This window comes from Pipistrellus kuhlii, unplaced genomic scaffold (genome assembly GCF_014108245.1).
Source record: "Pipistrellus kuhlii isolate mPipKuh1 unplaced genomic scaffold, mPipKuh1.p scaffold_m20_p_1, whole genome shotgun sequence".
Classification (NCBI taxonomy): domain Eukaryota; kingdom Metazoa; phylum Chordata; class Mammalia; order Chiroptera; family Vespertilionidae; genus Pipistrellus; species Pipistrellus kuhlii.
The window spans coordinates 24,087,658-24,105,330 of NW_023425404.1; the positions used below are offsets into that span (position 1 = coordinate 24,087,658).

At 39.7% G+C, this 17,673-nt stretch overlaps 1 protein-coding gene across 3 annotated transcripts in view; it reads left to right on the top strand.

Moving 5' to 3' along the window:
- The window catches only part of ARMH4 (armadillo like helical domain containing 4), a 103,067-nt gene that overhangs the window by 27,770 nt on the left and 57,624 nt on the right, over nucleotides 1-17,673 (top strand). For all 3 annotated transcript variants that reach the window (XM_036435355.2, XM_036435345.2, XM_045580203.1), the window contains exon 5: nucleotides 12,029-12,283. In XM_036435355.2, the coding sequence (XP_036291248.1) occupies nucleotides 12,029-12,283 (255 nt within the window). The remainder of the gene's footprint in view (nucleotides 1-12,028; nucleotides 12,284-17,673) is intronic.

Consider the following 17,673-nt stretch of genomic DNA (forward strand, 5'->3'; position numbering starts at 1 on the left):
AAGATGGGGAGCAGAAATGGAAACAGTTCAGCTCAAACTTTTCCTCCGTTATGAAGCCTCTGAGACCCGCCCACAGCGATGAGCAGAGTGGTGGCACTAGCTCTGGTGCTGGTCTCAAATGGGCATAAGCGGGTTTGTCCTGGCATCATCGTGCATAAGCACCACGGTCTTGATCCCGTTATGTGCTTTCCTTAGACTTCAGTTTTTCCTTGTGAGTAAAGCAGGGATATTGGTGTGAGAATAAGGTGAAATCTTGCATGTGTAGTAAGTCCATGCATGGCCTGGGCAAATATATACTAAGTACTAAATACATAATAAATATTGCATCATTTACCAATTATAACTATATATATATATATATATATATATATATATATATATACACACACACACACACACACACACACACACACACATATATATATATATATATATATATATATATATATACACACACACACACACACACACACACATATATAAAACTTATGTACTACTATGTATTAATTTTTTAAAAAACATTACCACTTACCAACCTTTCCTTTCTGGGCAAAAGCAAAAGGGAAAGAAACGGTTGGATTTTTTTGTTTTCCCGAGAGAAAGGAATAAAACAATAGTTGTCTGCTGAGGGCTTGCTCTTTTCCAAACAACGATAGAGTTTAATTCTCACTTTCCACGCCTCCAGCCTCTGCTGGCTCCACTGGAGTTCTTCATCCTCTAATTAATTTCTTTCTTTCTTTCTTTCTTTCTTTCTTTCTTTCTTTCTTTCTTTCTTTCTTTCTTTCTTTCATTCTTTTTAAAAAATACATATTTTATTGATTTTTTACAGAGAGGAAGGGAGAGAGATAGAGAGCTAGAAACGTCGATGAGAGAGAAACATGGACCAGCTGCCTATTGCACACCTCCTACCGGGGATGTGCCCGCAACCAACGTACATGCCCTTGACCAGAATTGAACCTGGGACCTTTCAGTCTATAATTAAAAAATTATATCAGAGTCCTTAAAAGAACTATTACCTATTCTGAAGATGAAGATTATTAAAGTACTGATCATTTTATTTCTGTTCAGTCAACTTACATTGAGGACTTGTTTTGTGCAAGGCACAGTGCTTGATCCTGGGAGGTGGGGCACAAAAAGAGAAGACATGATCTTTGGTTTCCAGGAGCTAAATGCACCGAGCTATGATAAAACACGTTTCCACAGATTAATATGTAAATCTCATTTTAGATTAGTTGAGTCAGGTTTTGAAGTTTGAAGGGGAAATTACTTTCATAAACAGTTTTGAAAAATTGACAGCCAACCCAACTAACCTATAATTTATCTTTTGAGTATATGTGGATTTGAGTATATAAGTTCTGTATATGTTTGCTTTAAGCAAACATTCCTTTAAGACTACTAAATTATTGAAGAGAAAGGTTTATTCTGTATGGTTCAGAATTTATAGATACAATATTAGTATAGCTTTTATGTTTCTCTCTATAGCTCCCCTGAGAAACAGAGTAGTATTGCTGTAGTCTTACTTTCCGAAGGCGAATAGATGAAAGGCTGTCATCTGAATCCAAAGTGAGTTGTTTAATGAACAGGAGTTAGACCCTAAAACTTACAATTATTGCTCTAGGGCTGAATCCATTAAAATTGAATTTGATTTGGGGTAGGATTTATAGATGATATTGGAGAACACCAATTATATGGCAACAAAGGCTGACAAGGGATTCTGTCATGACCAGTAAATGTGAGGGTCGTTATGCACACCGCTCTTGTTCACTTGCTAACCAGATATAGGAGATAATGTTATCAAGAGCAGACTCCTCTCATTTAAAGGAAGTAATATTAAAATAAGGAAAGATTTAAACATCTATCTGAAATGTGGGTTGAATCTAAAACATTTTGCAACTGGTGTTTGAAGTGAACAGATTATCTTGTCTGAAGCTTTTCTATTTTCTCATGCATGTATCTTTTAAATATTGTAAATGTTAGAATGAAGGAAGTTTTTAGTTATATGTAGTATAGAGCTCATAGGAAGTTTAAACTTTAATAAGTTTTCACAAAATTTGTATATATTAATATAGGAGGTTTTAAAAAATCATTTTGGAGAGGCATTTGAAAAAGAGAGAACTGAATAAATTAACAGAAATGTCTAAAGCAGCCGGGACCGGTTTGGCTCAATGGATAGAGCGTCGGCTTGGGGACTGAAGGGCCCCGGGTTCGATTCTGGTCAAGGGCATGTACCTTGGTTGCGGGCATATCCCCAGTAGGGGGTGTGCAAGAGGCAGCTGATCAATGACTCTCTCTCATTGATGTTTCTAACTCTCTATCTCTCCCCCTTCCTCTCTGTACAAAAATCAAAAAAAAAAAAAAAAAAAAAAAAAAAAAGAAATGTCTAAAGCCGAACGTGTAATGAACAGTAACACTTGAGATGCTAATTTTAAAATGTACCCCGGATTACAGATGCTCTCATGAGTGTTTGAAGTTGGAGAATTTGAAAGTAGAGTTTGAAAAGCCAATAAGGGTTCTTACTCAGTTTGTTGGCTGCACTTCAAATGCAGAAGACACGAGTGCTTTGGAAAGCACATTATTTGGCCCAGTGGGTATAGCTCCGTGGTTGAAACCAGGAGGTCACTGTTCGATTCTATAGTTCAGGCACATGACGGGACCTACCATAGCAAAATGAATAGATCTTGGGTAAAACATATGCTATAATGAATGAGATTGCACTTTTCAGCTTGACCCATCTCAAAGGTGAGCTGAAACCCCCAAAATGAACTATAAGGAGTAAGCAAACTGGAAATGTAAAGGGATTCCAGGAGAAATGGAAATATCAGGAGTCTGCCCTTGGGCGAGTAGCAGCAAGAGGGACCTGGATTGAAATTCCCAATTAAGCCTGTGTCTCTAAAAGGGGAATAAAGAAGTTCCGAGCTTGTATCACAGCTTGGCTTCCTACAGAAGTAAATTAAATCCTCTTAGGAAAAAAATCATTCCCAATTGAGATCCATCGGTTTTCCACAGATAAAAACCAAGGAAATATAAGCTTGTAATGAAATTTCAGAAACCAGGAAACAAACAGCATGACTGAGAGTCAGCAGAAAAGGCAAACGATTGGCCTACTCTCTACCTAAGACCTTAGATACGAATGCTATCAGAATAGAATATAAAATAGTCGTGTATACAAGGTTTAAAGAAATACAAAATGAAATCATAAAAATTAGCAAGTCCTAAGAGTCTAGCAAAAATGATCCAGTAGATTTTTTAAAAGAACCAAACAAAACATAAAAAAATAGAATTGTTGCTGAGACTGGTTTGGCTCAATGGATAGAGCGTCGACTTGGGGACTGAAGGGTTCCGGGTTCGATTCCGGTCAAGGGCATGTACCTGGGTTGCGGGCATATCCCCAGTAGGGGGTGTGCAAGAGGCAGTTGATCGATGACTCTCTCTCATCGATGTTTCTAACTCTCTCCCTTCCTCTCTGTACAAAATCAATAAAATATATAAAAAAAAATAGAATTGTTGGGGGGGGGAACTCTCAGTAATTAAATGGTTAAGTATGCAATAAGAGAGTTGATAAATTTAAAGGCATCATAGAGGATGCAGCACAAAGGAACAATTGAAATGACATGAAAGAAGCACAAAAAAAGGCAGGACAAATAAAAGAACAAATTCATATATCAATAGTGACAGTAAATGCAAGGGGACTAAGTCTGAAGCTGGATGTGAGTTTTTTGTTTTGTTTTTGTAGATGTATTTGTCTGCTTGAGGGAGTTTTCTCTTTTTCCTAGTTTGCTAGAACTTTTTAAAAAAATTGCTTTTTGATCCTAAGTAGATACTGGATTTTTTTTTCAAATGCTTTTTATTGCATCTCTTTTTCTGCACCTACTGAGATGATGATACGGTTTTTCTGTGAATATGGTGAATTTCAGAGTTTGATTTTCAAATACTAAAGCAGCTTTGTGTTTCTGGGATAAACCCAATTGGTCATGATGCATAGTCCTTTTTAGATATTGAATTCGATTTGCTAAAATTTTGAAACAAAATAAAATTTAAGACAAAATGCATTAATGGACATGTATAAAATACTGTATCCAACCATTATAGAACACACATTATCTCCAAGCACACATTAAATACTTACAAAAACTATGTACTTGTCCATAAAGCAATACATTTCAAAGAATTGATACATGCAGGCCACATTGCCTGATGGTTGTTCTATTCAGTTAGAGAAAAAAATATAAAAATTGTCCCATACCTTTTATTTTATTTTATTTTTTAAAAAATATTGATTTTTTTACAGAGAGGAAGAGAGAGGGATAGAGAGTTAGAAACATCAATGAGAGAGAGACATCGATCAGCTACCTCCTGCACACCCTCCACTGGGATGTGTCTGCAACCAAGGTACATGCCCTTGACTGGAATCGAACCTGGGACCCTTCAGTCTGCAGGCCGACGCTCTATTCACTGAGTCAAACCGGCTTCAGCTGTCCCATACCTTTTAAAAAAAGTTATGGTTCAAAACAAAAATCATAGTAGAAAATAAAAATAATTAGGACTGAATCAGAGTGAACTATTATATCAAAAGTTGTAAGATGAAGGTAAAGGGATGTCTAAAGGGAGAAAAGTTTTTTATTTTTTTAAAATAATATATTTTATTGATTTTTTACAGAGAGGAAGGGAGAGGGATAGAGAGTTAGAAACATTGATCAGCTGCCTTCTGCCCAACCCCAACTGGGACTTGATGGCAACCAAGGTACATGCTCTTGACCGAATCGAACCTGGGACCTTTCAGTCCGCAGGCCGACTCTCTATCCACTGAGCCAAACCTTCAAACTTTTTATTAGAAAATAATAAAACCTGGGAATTAATGAGCTAAATAGCCTCCAACTTAAGCTGTAAAAGCAAAAAAGCCCCAAAGAAAACAGAAGGACTGACATAATAAAAATAAGATTTTATTTTCCTATTTCATTATTTCATAATGGGTTGACTAACTTTTTGTAAAATGTGTATGAAAGAACGAATAGCCAGTGCACTGCTAACGAAGAATAAATTGGAGGAGTGGGGCACTTGCCCTCCCAGATAGTAAGACTTAGAAAACTCTATTTCTGTGTATATTCAGACAATGTGGTGATGGACAGAGGTAACTAAAATGCTTAGTGGAACAGAATAGAAAGCATTGAAACAGAGCCTCCTGTAGGTGTCCTTGACACACGATAGGGATGGCACTGCAGAGCTGAGGAGAAAGCATCCTTTTTTTTTCCATAAAAGTCTGGGACAGTTGGTTGTCCATATGGGAAAAAAATCAGATAGAATGTAACATGATACACGAAAACCAATTCCATATGGTTTAAAAACTGATGTGAAAGACAAAACTTAGAAATCAGAGAAAATTATAACATACATTCTGAAGTATTATAGTAATAAGAAGAAAATTTAAAATTTCTGATACAAAAATTGCTAACCATAAAAGGAAATATTTGCAAATTCAGCTCTGTTAGACACTTCTAAAACTAGAGAAGATGCTTGTATTACATTTAACTAATAAAGGATAAAGGATCTGTGTCTAGAATAGAAAGAACTAAAAAAAAAAAAAAAAAAAAAAAATCAGCCAGTTCAGTATGACTCAGTGGTTGAGCATGGATCTATCAACCAGGAGGTCATGGTTAGATTCTCAGACCTGGGTTGCAAGCTGGATCTCTAGTAGAGGGTGTGTAAGAGGCAGTTGATCAATGATTCTCTCATCATTGATGTTTCTATCCCTCTCTACCTCTCCCTTCCTCTTTAAATCTATCTATCTATATATATATTTAAAATATATTTTATTGTTTTTTACAGAGAGTTAGAAACATCGATGAGAGGGAAACATCAGTCAACTGCCTCCTGTACACCCCCTACTAGGGATGTGCCCGCAACCAAGGTACATGCCCTTGACCGGAATTGAACCTGGGACCCTTCAGTCCACAGGCCGACGTTCTATTATCCACTGAGCCAGACCGGTTAGGGCTAAAAATATATTTTTATTTTTATTTAAAAAATATATATTTTATTGATTTGTTACAGAGAGGAGGGGAGAAGGATAGAAAGTTAGAAACATTGATGAGAGAGAAACATCGACCAGCTGCCTCCTGCTGGGGATATTCCCGCAACCAATGTCCATGCCCTTGACCGGAATCGAACCTGGGACCCTTCAGTCCGCAGACCGACGTTCTATCCACTGAGCCAAACTGGTTTTGGTTAAAAATATATTTAAAAAAAATCAAAAAAAAATCAATAGATGATAGACAACCCAAAAGAAAAAGGAGAGAGAAAAAAAAAAGGAGCAACCATGAATAGGCATATTACTGAGTGACACAAACGTATGATTAAAATACACGAATTGACTTCAGAGTATTAGAGAAATGGAAATTACATCTACAGCAACATATTTTATACACACTGTACTAAAAAATTGATATTTGACCAGACCAAAGGTTGGTGAGGATGAGGAGATATGGAAATTTATCTAGACATTATGTAGAGCATTGGACACTTGCCCCAGCAGTTACACTTTAGGAATACCCTCTGGAGAAGCCCTCGAGTCTACACTAGAGATCATCTGTAAGGGTTCAGAGCAGTACTCTACATCACACGAAAAGATTGGCAACAACTAAATAGCCCAAATGTTTACTGACCTGAGGATAAAGAAATAGTGACAAATGGGCATAATGGAAGCCATAAATTAGTGTGCAATAAACAAGCCAGTGTTTTGTACAAGATGCGCGAAACTTAAAACCACAAACCCAAGTGGAAAAAAAAAAAAGTCCTAGAAAAGAACATCCAGTAATTTTTTATGGCATTAAGGGGAAGAAGTTGGTTAAGATGATGGGAGAATAGGCAAAGACAGGCGACGGCATTAGTAATATTCCAATTCTGAAGTTAAATGGTGAGTTCTCTGGGGTTTATTGCAGCATTAAGTTTAATGACATAAAAGTTGTATGTCTTTCCTTTTGTATATATTTAATACTACTTGGTAAAAATGGAAAAACACTTAGCTGGCAGGAATATTTAAGATGTTGGAAACATAGTAAAAGCCTATAAATTCTAAGTCAGCTTAACTGGGGGCTGCTGAACTTCGTCATTCTTCAGCAGCTTCCAAGGTTCCTCAACCCCTTGCGATCCCAGAGCGCCATCTGCTGGAGAGTCACTTTATGTCCTCAAAATAGGTTTTTTTTCTGGCTTTAAGTTTTATGCCCAATTTGATGCCCAAGTGGAAAAAAAAAAATTGGAGAATAAAAGCAGTGCTATTTCTAGTGCTTTAGTCACTATTTATGTGAAACCTTGGTACAGTGGCTTTGGTTATGTGGGTATAAGGGTTCCCAGGAAAACACATTGCAACTTCTTTTAGAAATGTCACAGCCATTTCCTTTTGAGGGATAGTGCGAGAGAGGCTAATGCATGCTCAGCCTCTGCCCAGTAAAACTACCCCATCTCTTTTCATGCCATCCTTCCTCTTCTTCCTGTGCTCTAATTTGTTTGAGATTTTGTCAAGGAAAGAAAAGTGCCACTCAGAGGAGAGGTTTGGCGTTTAAAACTAGTGAATGAACAGGTTCAGATGAGTCGTTGCAGTTCCACAGAGGCAGAAAGTATAGGAGAGATCCTGCTCTTCTTGTCAGTCCAATTATGTTGGGGTTCCTGGATTGCTCCTGGGGTTCCTCCAGCTCCCATTGTTGAGATGACATGGTCTCAACCAAGAGTTCCCTCTGACCCTTTGGTACTATGGTGGGAATGCTAGTTAGCTATTTCTGTCTCTTCTGGAAATCTAAAAATATCGAAATCATATGTAGAGAGTGGAATGAGAAAACCGACCACCTTCGGTAGGAACTGCCTTTTAAATGGCTTCTAGACTTGGTGAGATCACTCAGGCCAGGACCATAGGGCAAATTTCCTCCCTTATCTTCTGCTGATTTTGTTGGGAGTTAACCAATGGCCCTGGACCTGAACAAAATGTAAATTCTGGGGTTTGGTACCTCAGGCAGAAATGTTTGCACTAAATAGAGAAAAAAGGCTTGACCTAGAGTCACGCATTTTTCAGGATGACTATTTCACACTTTTCTCGCCTCAAATCACCAACATTTCTCTTTCCCCTTCTAGCTGTTTTATTTGACAGAAAATAAAGCAATACGAAGATCATGTTCTCACACTCCCCTCACCAGATCTGCCCCACTGCCCGCTGTGCCGCTGCCGGGGAGCAGCCCGTCCACTGGCCCCCGTCCCCTCGCAGGAATAGCAAAGCGGCTGTCAGCTTTGCAGACTGGCCACTGTGTGGCAGGCTTAAGTGTTAAATACCTTGTGTATCCACTAATGCCATCCTCACAGCAGCCCTGTGAGGTCAGAATCCGTTTTATAGATGAAGCAGCTGAGGCACACCAACCTTCAGTAACCTTTCAGAATGACACAGTAAGTGTGCGTGGCCTCAAGTTCCCGTGTATAACCGCCTTCTCCCCGATGTCTCACCCCTAGGACATTCCTCCCAAGGCTGTCTCCTCAGTCCCCAGCACCATCAGTCCCCTCTCTACCAGATCTTCCCCATCAACTTACATTCAAATTCTGTGAGCTCTTATCTCAAGCACCTACCCTTGACCTCCTATCTCCCTTCAGCGGCCCCTGAGTAGCCCTCTCCTTTTCTAATTTCTTATAAGAGTTATATTTATTGTACTAACTTTTCTAGTACCCTTTTCAAATCCAGTCCTCCTGTTGTTCCTACGATTGCATGGAAACAACTTTTGTCAAGGTCACGAACGCCCTACAAAATGTCAAAGACAGAGGTAATGTCAAAGCCAGATGGACGTTCTCCGTGTCTTACTCGGCCTCTCAGAGGTGTTTTATTCACTTGGCTTCCCTGACACCACACTCTCTTGGTTTTCCTCCCACACAGCGGTCACTTCTCTGTCTCCTTTGCTGGATCGCCCTCTGCTGGCCAACTTCTTAATGTTCGATAATCCAATGACCCCATTTTTCTCTATCAACCTCCCTGTCTCCCAACACTCATTCTCTAGGTGATATCAGCCAGTCTTAAGGCTTTAAATAGTATTTATTAATTGATGACTCCTAGATTTTTATCTCTAGCTTTGATTTTTTCCCTTGGGCTTCCACTTGGAGGTCATAGGTATAGCCATCACACAGTTATTGTCTCAACTAGAATTCTTTAAAAAAATTATGTTTTTATTGATTTCAGAGAGGAAGAAAGAGGGAGAGAGAGAAACATCAATGATGAGAGTGAATCAGCTGACTCCTGCACATCCCATACTTGTGCCAAGCCCACAACTGATGCCCTGACTGGGAGTCAAAGTTGGAATGCAACTGTGACCTCCTGGTACATTCATTGGTCAATGCTCAACCATTGAGCCACACTGGCTGGGCTCAAAAAAAAAAATTCTTGATTTTGTTCTTTATCCTTTAGTCCCTACTTTTGGTAAAGTGGGATCTTCCTCCCACGTTCCACATTGTCATTATTATCAGGCTCTACCCTCAAATTGCATCCCAGATCAGACCACCTCTCCCCACATCCAGGACTACACGCTTGTCCAGAGCACCTTCCCCTATTCTTGGGGTTTTGGAATAGCCGCCTAATGGATCACCTGCTTTGTCTCTTGCTCTGATATAGCCTGTTCTCTACCCTGCAGCCAGAGTCATGCATTATAAACACATGTCAGACCTGGCCCCTACCTTCCCCTTCCCCCTCATTCCCTAGATTCTCTCTGCCCCTCCCTGCCCCTCAGTAACGGTCATTCTCTGAATACAAGCATGCATCTGCCTCAAGGCTTTTGCCCTTGCTGTTGCCTCTGCTGGGGATGTGCTTCCTAAATTAACCTAAATTAAACGAGAATTCATTATTTTTGTATGATTTCTGTCTAGACTTTCCCTTATCAGAAAAGCTTTCCTTGATGTTTGCCAGCTTTAATCAGGGTGTAATTATGTCACATGTCTGTCTGTTGGCTGTATGTCCCCTGTGGGTGTCAGATCGGCTCCACGAAGGCAGAGACATTCTTGCTCTATTCCTAGTACCTGGGACCAGGTGCTTGACAAATATATGTTGAATTTTTGAAACAATGACAGGCCTGTTTTCTTTATAATTGTTACAAGAAATTTGAAAAGGAGAGGGACACTTGGGGGCCCTGGAAGGGAGATATAAAGTCAAGGGTAGGTGCTTATGATAGGAACTGTTAGAATTTGCTTGTAGGTTGATGGGGAAGATCTAGTGGAAGTAGGGGAGGGAGATGGTGCAGGAGAGAGAGGAGATAGCTGCTAGAGGAATGTCCCGAGGGATAAGGCATCAGAGAGAGAGAGAGAGAGGGGGGGGGGGAGAGGGGGAGAGAGAGAATGGTTATAGGATAGGAATGAAAAATAATAGATGCAAAGTTTTTTAAAACTAAAACAACAACAACAACAAACCAAATCCTGTACATGATGAATGAGAAGGGATATGTGTGGGAAAGATTGCCTTGAAGCAGAAAGATTGCCTCGGCATTCCTTGGTGGCTCCAGGGTTGAACCGTGGGGCCCACAGTATTCCTAGAACATTAAAATTAGTAAAACACAATGGAATGGAGATCTTATGTCCCCTAAACCTACCCCATTTGAAGCACTGAAAATGACAAATCGTGAATGTAGCTCTTATGATGATAGTAATGAAAATGCTTTTTTAACCATGTTGCTTTTCTGAGTGTCTTTAATCAATATCCCATCTCCCAGTTCCTTCTGGGTTGGACTGGAGCATTGAGGTAATTGTTTCCATTTTGAGGGTCACTCCTCCGTAGAGAGAGCAGTTTCAAGAGTGGATCTAGGTGCTTGTGCATTCTGCTCACTGATACCAAAGAAGAATGAAAAGAGAATATTGCCAAAATAATGAATTCTCTTGTTTAGTATCTATAGTAATAAAAACATAATATGCTAATTAGACCGGACAGCTGAACGACCTTCTGGACATCCGACCTTCTAGACAAAGCTGGGGCTGCGAGGGCCAAGGCAACCACTGTGGCTGCAAGGACGAGCCCCTTGCAGGAATTTTGTGCATCAGGCCTCTAGTTATAAGATATAAAGGGATTGGGACGCTCCTTTTAGATTCTGTTAGCATTTTAGTGTGTTTTCCGATGGATAAATCCCCCCCCCCCCCCCCCCCCGCATAGCTAAATCTTTACCGATGGGTAAATCTTTTGACCTCCAGAAAACAGGAAGAGGTTGTTTCTTACCCTAGTAAATATAAATATAACTAATAAAAATTCATGTTACCTGAACTTTGACTAAAAATAACCATGATGCATAATAATTATCTGACAAAACTGTGATTTACAGAGTTTAAAATGTAGGTGAATGATGGGCACACATCAGTAGATGAGTAGACAGAAAAGCTGTGGTACATTTATATAATGGAATGCCACTTAGTTGTAAAAAAGAGGGACATATTACCTTTTGTAACAGCATGGATGGGTCTGGAGAGTATTATGCTAAGTGAAATAAACCAGTCAGAGAAAGACAAATACCATATGATTTCACTTATATGTGGAATCTAATGAACAAAATATACTAATGATCAAAATAGAAAGAGACTCATAGATACAACGAACAGATTGAAGGAGGTGAGTTGGGGGGCTCAGTGAAAAAGTGAAGAGATTAAGCCAAAAAACAGAGAAAACCATCATAAACACATACAGCAGTATGGTGATAACCAGAGGGAAAGAGGGGTAGGGGATGTGTAAGAGAGTAAAGGGGGGATAAATGGTGGTGGAAGGAGACTTGACTTTGGGTGGTGAACACACAATGCGGTATACAGATGTTGCATTATAGAATTATATGCTTGAAACCTATATAATGCTAGTAAAAATGTTACACCAATAAATTCAATATAACAAATTTAAAAAATGGCCACAAAAGTCCATAAAACTACATTGCTACATTTGGCTGTAACATTTGTTTTGAAAGGCCAAGCAGGCTTATTTTGTAGTGTTTGGGTCATTTAAGAGATTCATTTGCAGTCACTTGGTCATTAATTTCTTTTCATCCAGAGGGAGAAGAGGATGAGGATGAAGAGGACGAGGACGAGGAGGATGAAGAAGACGAAGACGAGGAGGATGAAGAAGAGAAAGATGCAGATGCCCTGGATGAGAGCTTGGGTGGTGACACTGAGCTGCGTGGGTTCACGCTCCCTGGTGTCACCTCCCAGGAGCCTGACTTAGAGCAGGAGAGCAGGGACCTTCTGGAGGGAGTCACCTACCAGGTGCCAGATGCCCTCGAGTGGGAGCAGCAGAACCAGGGCCTGGGTAAGCGTCCTGAGTGTTTCCCTTTCCCTGCCCCCTCCCCTCCTTTTACTTTTCCAAGGTGACATTGATTATGGAGCAAAGGGAACTTTCTGTTTACGTTGATGGGTGGTTCATTTGGAGAAAAGGGGTCAGCTTATTTTTTTTTTTTTTTTCCAACATGTTTCTGTTTAATGCTCTTAAATAACCAGGCCCCACACAGTCTCCATCTGCTCTCTGAGAGCATGGCTCCCTAATCTCTGGAAGGAATTCCATCTTTCCTTCCCAGTGGGAGGACAGTTGCCGGCTTTGGTAGAACTTGCAAAGGGGGAGGAAAGTGTATGTAACGGGTACACTTAACAAGCAGTGTGAATAGTCTGGAGTCAGAGAACATGTACTTAATCACCCTTTGTCCTTGTAGAATACACTCCCCAGACGATTGAGTCCAGTGGCTTTTCTGTCCACTCTTCTGGTGGCGTTCCCTTGTCAGCCACAGGCTCATTTTAGCACCCAGTGTCTGAACAAACAACCTCTTGTATGTGGCTGTGGCCACATTTTATGTGAGAGACTGGTTGTAGGCTGACCCCCACTTGGCGCTCTCATCCCTGTCAGCAGGGAATCTCTTCTCTTGTGTTTTTGTGTGTGTGTGTGTGTGTGTGTGTGTGTGTGTGTGTGTGTGTGTGTGTGTGTTTTAAGAGACACTATTAAGGTTTGGGTGACTCCATGAGGCCTCACTCTCTTTACCTGAGGCAAAGAGACTTCTCCAAAGAAATCCCCTTTGTCCTAACAGCCAGTTCCATTGACCGTCTTCAGTGTAGCAGGAGTTAGGTTTGAGAGTCATATAAGTACTTTTGGGGGATTTCATTGAAAAAGTGGATGTTGGTCAGGATGTTACTCTGAATATCATACTAGTGTGTCTTGGTGCCTGGTTGAAACTTCTAATTTAGAAACCTATTACATCTTATTTCTTAAAGATTGTTTTTCTCACCTCCCATGAAAACTCTGTCAGATCAGTGGTGAGAAAGGGCGAGTGCATTCAAATGAGTATGGAATGGGAAAGTCCCAGCATCTGTTTATTACAGGATGGTGTTGCTTAAAATAAGCTCTTTTTTTTTTTTTAAGCTCAAACTGGAATTGGTAAAAACTTTAAAGGTTTGCAATCTCAGAAGCAATCCTTTTCATAATCGCTAGAACTAAAGAAACATGCATGAGGATGTTTAAAGTCATCTTTCCTCCTTTATAGAAGTCTTTGAAGAGCCATCTTTTAGATTTGGTTGATTACTTTTTCTAACAAACCTAATTGAGCACCTACTATGTTCCTGGAACTTTGCATGGCATTTGGAACACAGAGAAAAACAAGGCTGTGCCTTTTCTTGATTAGAGCAGAGCCCATTTATAGAGGTTTTAATGCAGGGAGGGTTTCTATAGGAAAAGGAGGTTATAAGAGGGCAGAGCAGAAATGTAGAAGCGGGTTATTTATATGAGCTTGGAGGGAGCAGAGCTGTCACTTTAGGATAGGTAGATAAGAGATAGCGAGCAGGGGAAGGAGGCCAAAGAAAGACTATGCACAGAGGCATTGGAGAGTTGAAAAAGCAGGTGCATACACAAGGGTTGACAAATACATTTGTTTTATATCGGACTTTTTCATATTATAATAAGTTACCATTTTCCTAATTTTTTTAAAACATTTTGCTGTCTCTTTTCCTGACAAATTCATTTTGTCCACATGTTTTTAGTATTGTTTCCAGGAACCAAACCTAGGAACAAAATTTTCAAGCTGTTTTGTTTTGTTTTTTCTCCATTGTGGGAAGAAGACTGTTTGAGTAGTGTCTGGGACTGAAATTTTACTAGCGCATTAACTTGTCTTTGGAGTGTCAGGAGTATCTCCTCATAACTCAAAACCAGTAAAAACTTCTGGATCAATATTAATTGATACAGTATCCTAAATACTCTCAGATTAGATGAGATAAAGGAAAACCTCCCCTACTTGTGATGCATTTTGTGGTAGACTCCCCAAAGATGTCTGTGGCCTAGTCTTTGGACTCTGACTATGTTACCCTATCTGGCCAAAAGAACTATACTGATGTGATTAAATTAAGGGCCTTGAAATGGGGATGTTATTCTGGATGATCTGGGTGGGCCCAGTATATCATAAGTGTTTCTATAAGGGGGAGTTGGGAGGGTCAGAGTCAGAGAAGGAGATGTGATGACAGAAGTAAGTCAGAGTGATGTGGCCAGGAGCCAAGAAATGCTGGCTGCCTCCAAAGCTGAAAAAGGCAGGGGATGGATTCTCCCCTTGAGCCTCCAGCAGGAACACAACCCTGCTGACACCTTGATTTCAGCCCCTCAAGACCTATTTCAGGTTTTGACTTGCACAACTGTAAGGTAATGAATTTATTTTCTTGAGCCACTAAGTTTGTGGTAATCTGTTTCAGTAGAAATTAGAAACTGATAGAGATTTAGTGAGTATTTCATAAGCAGTATCATTTTAGAAAGTAGAGTTGCATGACAGCTGTATCAGTGTGTCAACATAGTAAAATTCAGTAGTTTTTCCTTAATGTATCATTAAGAATGCAAGCATCCAGACCCTTTAGAAAGTAAACCTATTTAGCATAATAACACTTTAATTGGCCATCATCTTTATTCCTATTTTTAAGTGTTTTTAAATAGATTTTCACATTTTTATTTTACAGTATGAATGGTATTCTAAAGCAAGTGCTAAAACCCACTTAAACATGGAAAAAATGAACAGATTGACGTGGGTAGCTGGGATTGGCTAAAAATAATGCAAAGTCTTTGAGTACAGTATAGTCTCATTTCCTGAGAAAAGTAGAAAACTTGGCTGACTTTCTAAGGTGATGCAGTAGATTGATGGCTTCAAATACTCACTGTAGCAGATATATTGCCTCTAAAGCTTTGGAAAGAGAGAGCTCAGTTTTTGATTGTGGAATGAACTGACTTGTCAAGTTAGAGAGGACCAGGAGACAAAGTTCCATGTTATAGGCGAGGCGAATGGATTGATTGGTAAAATGCTAGTATATTACAGGAAGCTCTTTATTCACATGTACAGAATCAATTTCTTTTCTAATATAATAAGTTCATTTTCAAATGTATTGATAAGAGCAGATGCTTGACTGACACTACTTCTTATCTAGTTACCATGATAAATCACACAATTATCCTTTCTTTTTAGAGATAGAGAGAAGAAAGGAGAGGTAGGAAGGGTGAGAGAGAGGGAAGAAAAAAGAGAGAGAGAAAGAGAGAGAGAGACAGAGACAGAGGCAGAGGCAGAGGCAGACAGACATGGATCGGTTGCCTTTAGTATGCACCCTGACCAGGGATTGAACCCGCACCTGGGCATGTGCCTGGACCAGGAATCGAACCTGAGACATTTTGATGCATGAGACGATGCTCTAACCAACTGAGCCACACCATCCAGGGCATATATTTTGGGGGGTATAAAATCAATAGGACCAGGGTTGATTCAACATATCCATTTTAATGTTGAAACATTTTCTTTTTCTTTTTTTTTTTTTTTTTTTAAATATATTTTATTGATTTTGTACAGAGAGGAAGGGATAGAGATAGAGAGCTAGAAACATCGATGAGAGAGAGCCATCGATCAGTTGCCTCTTGCACACCCCCCACTGGGGATATGCCCGCAACCAAGGCACATGCCCTTGACTGGAATCGAACCCGGGTCCCTTCAGTCCCCAAGCCGACGCTCTATCCATTGAGCCAAACCGGTCCCGGCTTAATGTTGAAACATTTTCAATGTAATTAATACCTGGAGATTCTTTACTTTTTGTATTCTGTCTCTGTTAGGATTCCTTGAGCTACAAGTAGCAGAAACCTTAAAATCAATTGGTTTAAAGAGTAAGGAAATATATTTTCTCTCAAAACAGAAAGTCCAGAGAGAGAGCTCTTGAGTCAGTTGAGTCAGTAGCTAAATGGTCATCAACTGATATAAGCTTTCTCCATTTTGCTGTACTGTCCCCCCCCTGGTGTGTTGACTTTGCCCCCAGGCTGCCCACTTTATACAGTATTGAACAAAAGTAGGTTTACAGTTGATCGTATGAAAAACAAGATAAGAATGAATAAATAATAATACAAGAATAAACTGTTGCCAAAGCCGGTTTGGCTCAGTGGTGGAGCGTCGGTCTGCGGACTGAAAGGTTCCAGGTTCGATTCTGGTCAAGGGCATGTACATTGGTTGTGGGCACATCCCTGGTAGGGGGTGTGTAAGAGGCAGCTGGTCGATGTTTCTCTCTCAGCGACGTTTCTAGCTCGCTACTCTCTGCCTTCCTCCTCTCTGTGAAATATCAATAAAATATATTAAAAAAAAAAAGAATAAACTGTTTCCAGTAGTCACAACTGTAAACCTACTTTTGCCCACCCGGTGGTTGCAATGGCTAGAGTAGTTTCAGGTGTCACTCCCAGATAAGACATTGTCCTGGGAAAGAAGATTGTCATTGTCTTTTCACTGTCTTTCTTTAAAAAAAAAAAAAATATTTTAATTGATTTTTAGAGAGAGAGAGGGATATAGAGAGATAGAAACATCAATGAGGGTGAAACATTGATCAGCTGCCTCCTGCATGTCCCTGTTGGTGATTGAGTCTACAACCCAGGCATGTGTCTTGACCAGGAATTAAACCAGTGACCTCTTGCTTTATGGGTCGACATTCAACCCTGACCACACTTTCTTAGAGAAGAAGCCTTTCTAAGAATCCTTTCGTAGAATTCTTCTTGCTTCTAATTCCCTAGGATTAGGTCACTTTAAAATGATATTAGGTCATTTCTAAACAATCATTGGCAAAGGGAATTTGATCATGTGAATGGATGGTGGTGGGTTTCAATCATCATCCCCATTACCCATGATTTCTGTGTGTATTTTTTCCCCTCTTATAGCTAATACTCATCCATGCTCTCTCATCCTCCAGGAATCCTGTGTACAATCTTATAAAATTAATGTCTCTTTTTAAGTATGTTTGAGTTCACGAGTTTGGATGAGGGTCTGAAGGTGGCATTGCTACATTTTCTTCCTGAGGAAGAGATCACATTGGGATGCTTTACAGTTTGGTTGATGTTCTGGAGAGAGAAGTCTTGCAAAAGCCATCAGTTAGTTAGGTACAGAATTATTATAGCTGTCTTCATTTTTTTCACATATAGAAATCTAACATAGGAATGGGCTCTTGATTTAGGAAATGGAATATTTTTCTCTAGAGGTTTTTAAAAAAGTTTGATATCTTATTAACGGTCTAAGGCTGTGAAAGCAAAAAGAATGAAGAGCCCTCGTATTTCTTTCTTTCTTTCTTTTTTTACCATTCATTCACCGAGTACCTGCCAAGTGTGTGTTATATGTAGTAGAAATACTGTAAGGCTGACTTATAAAGAGGTAAAATACAATGGGACAG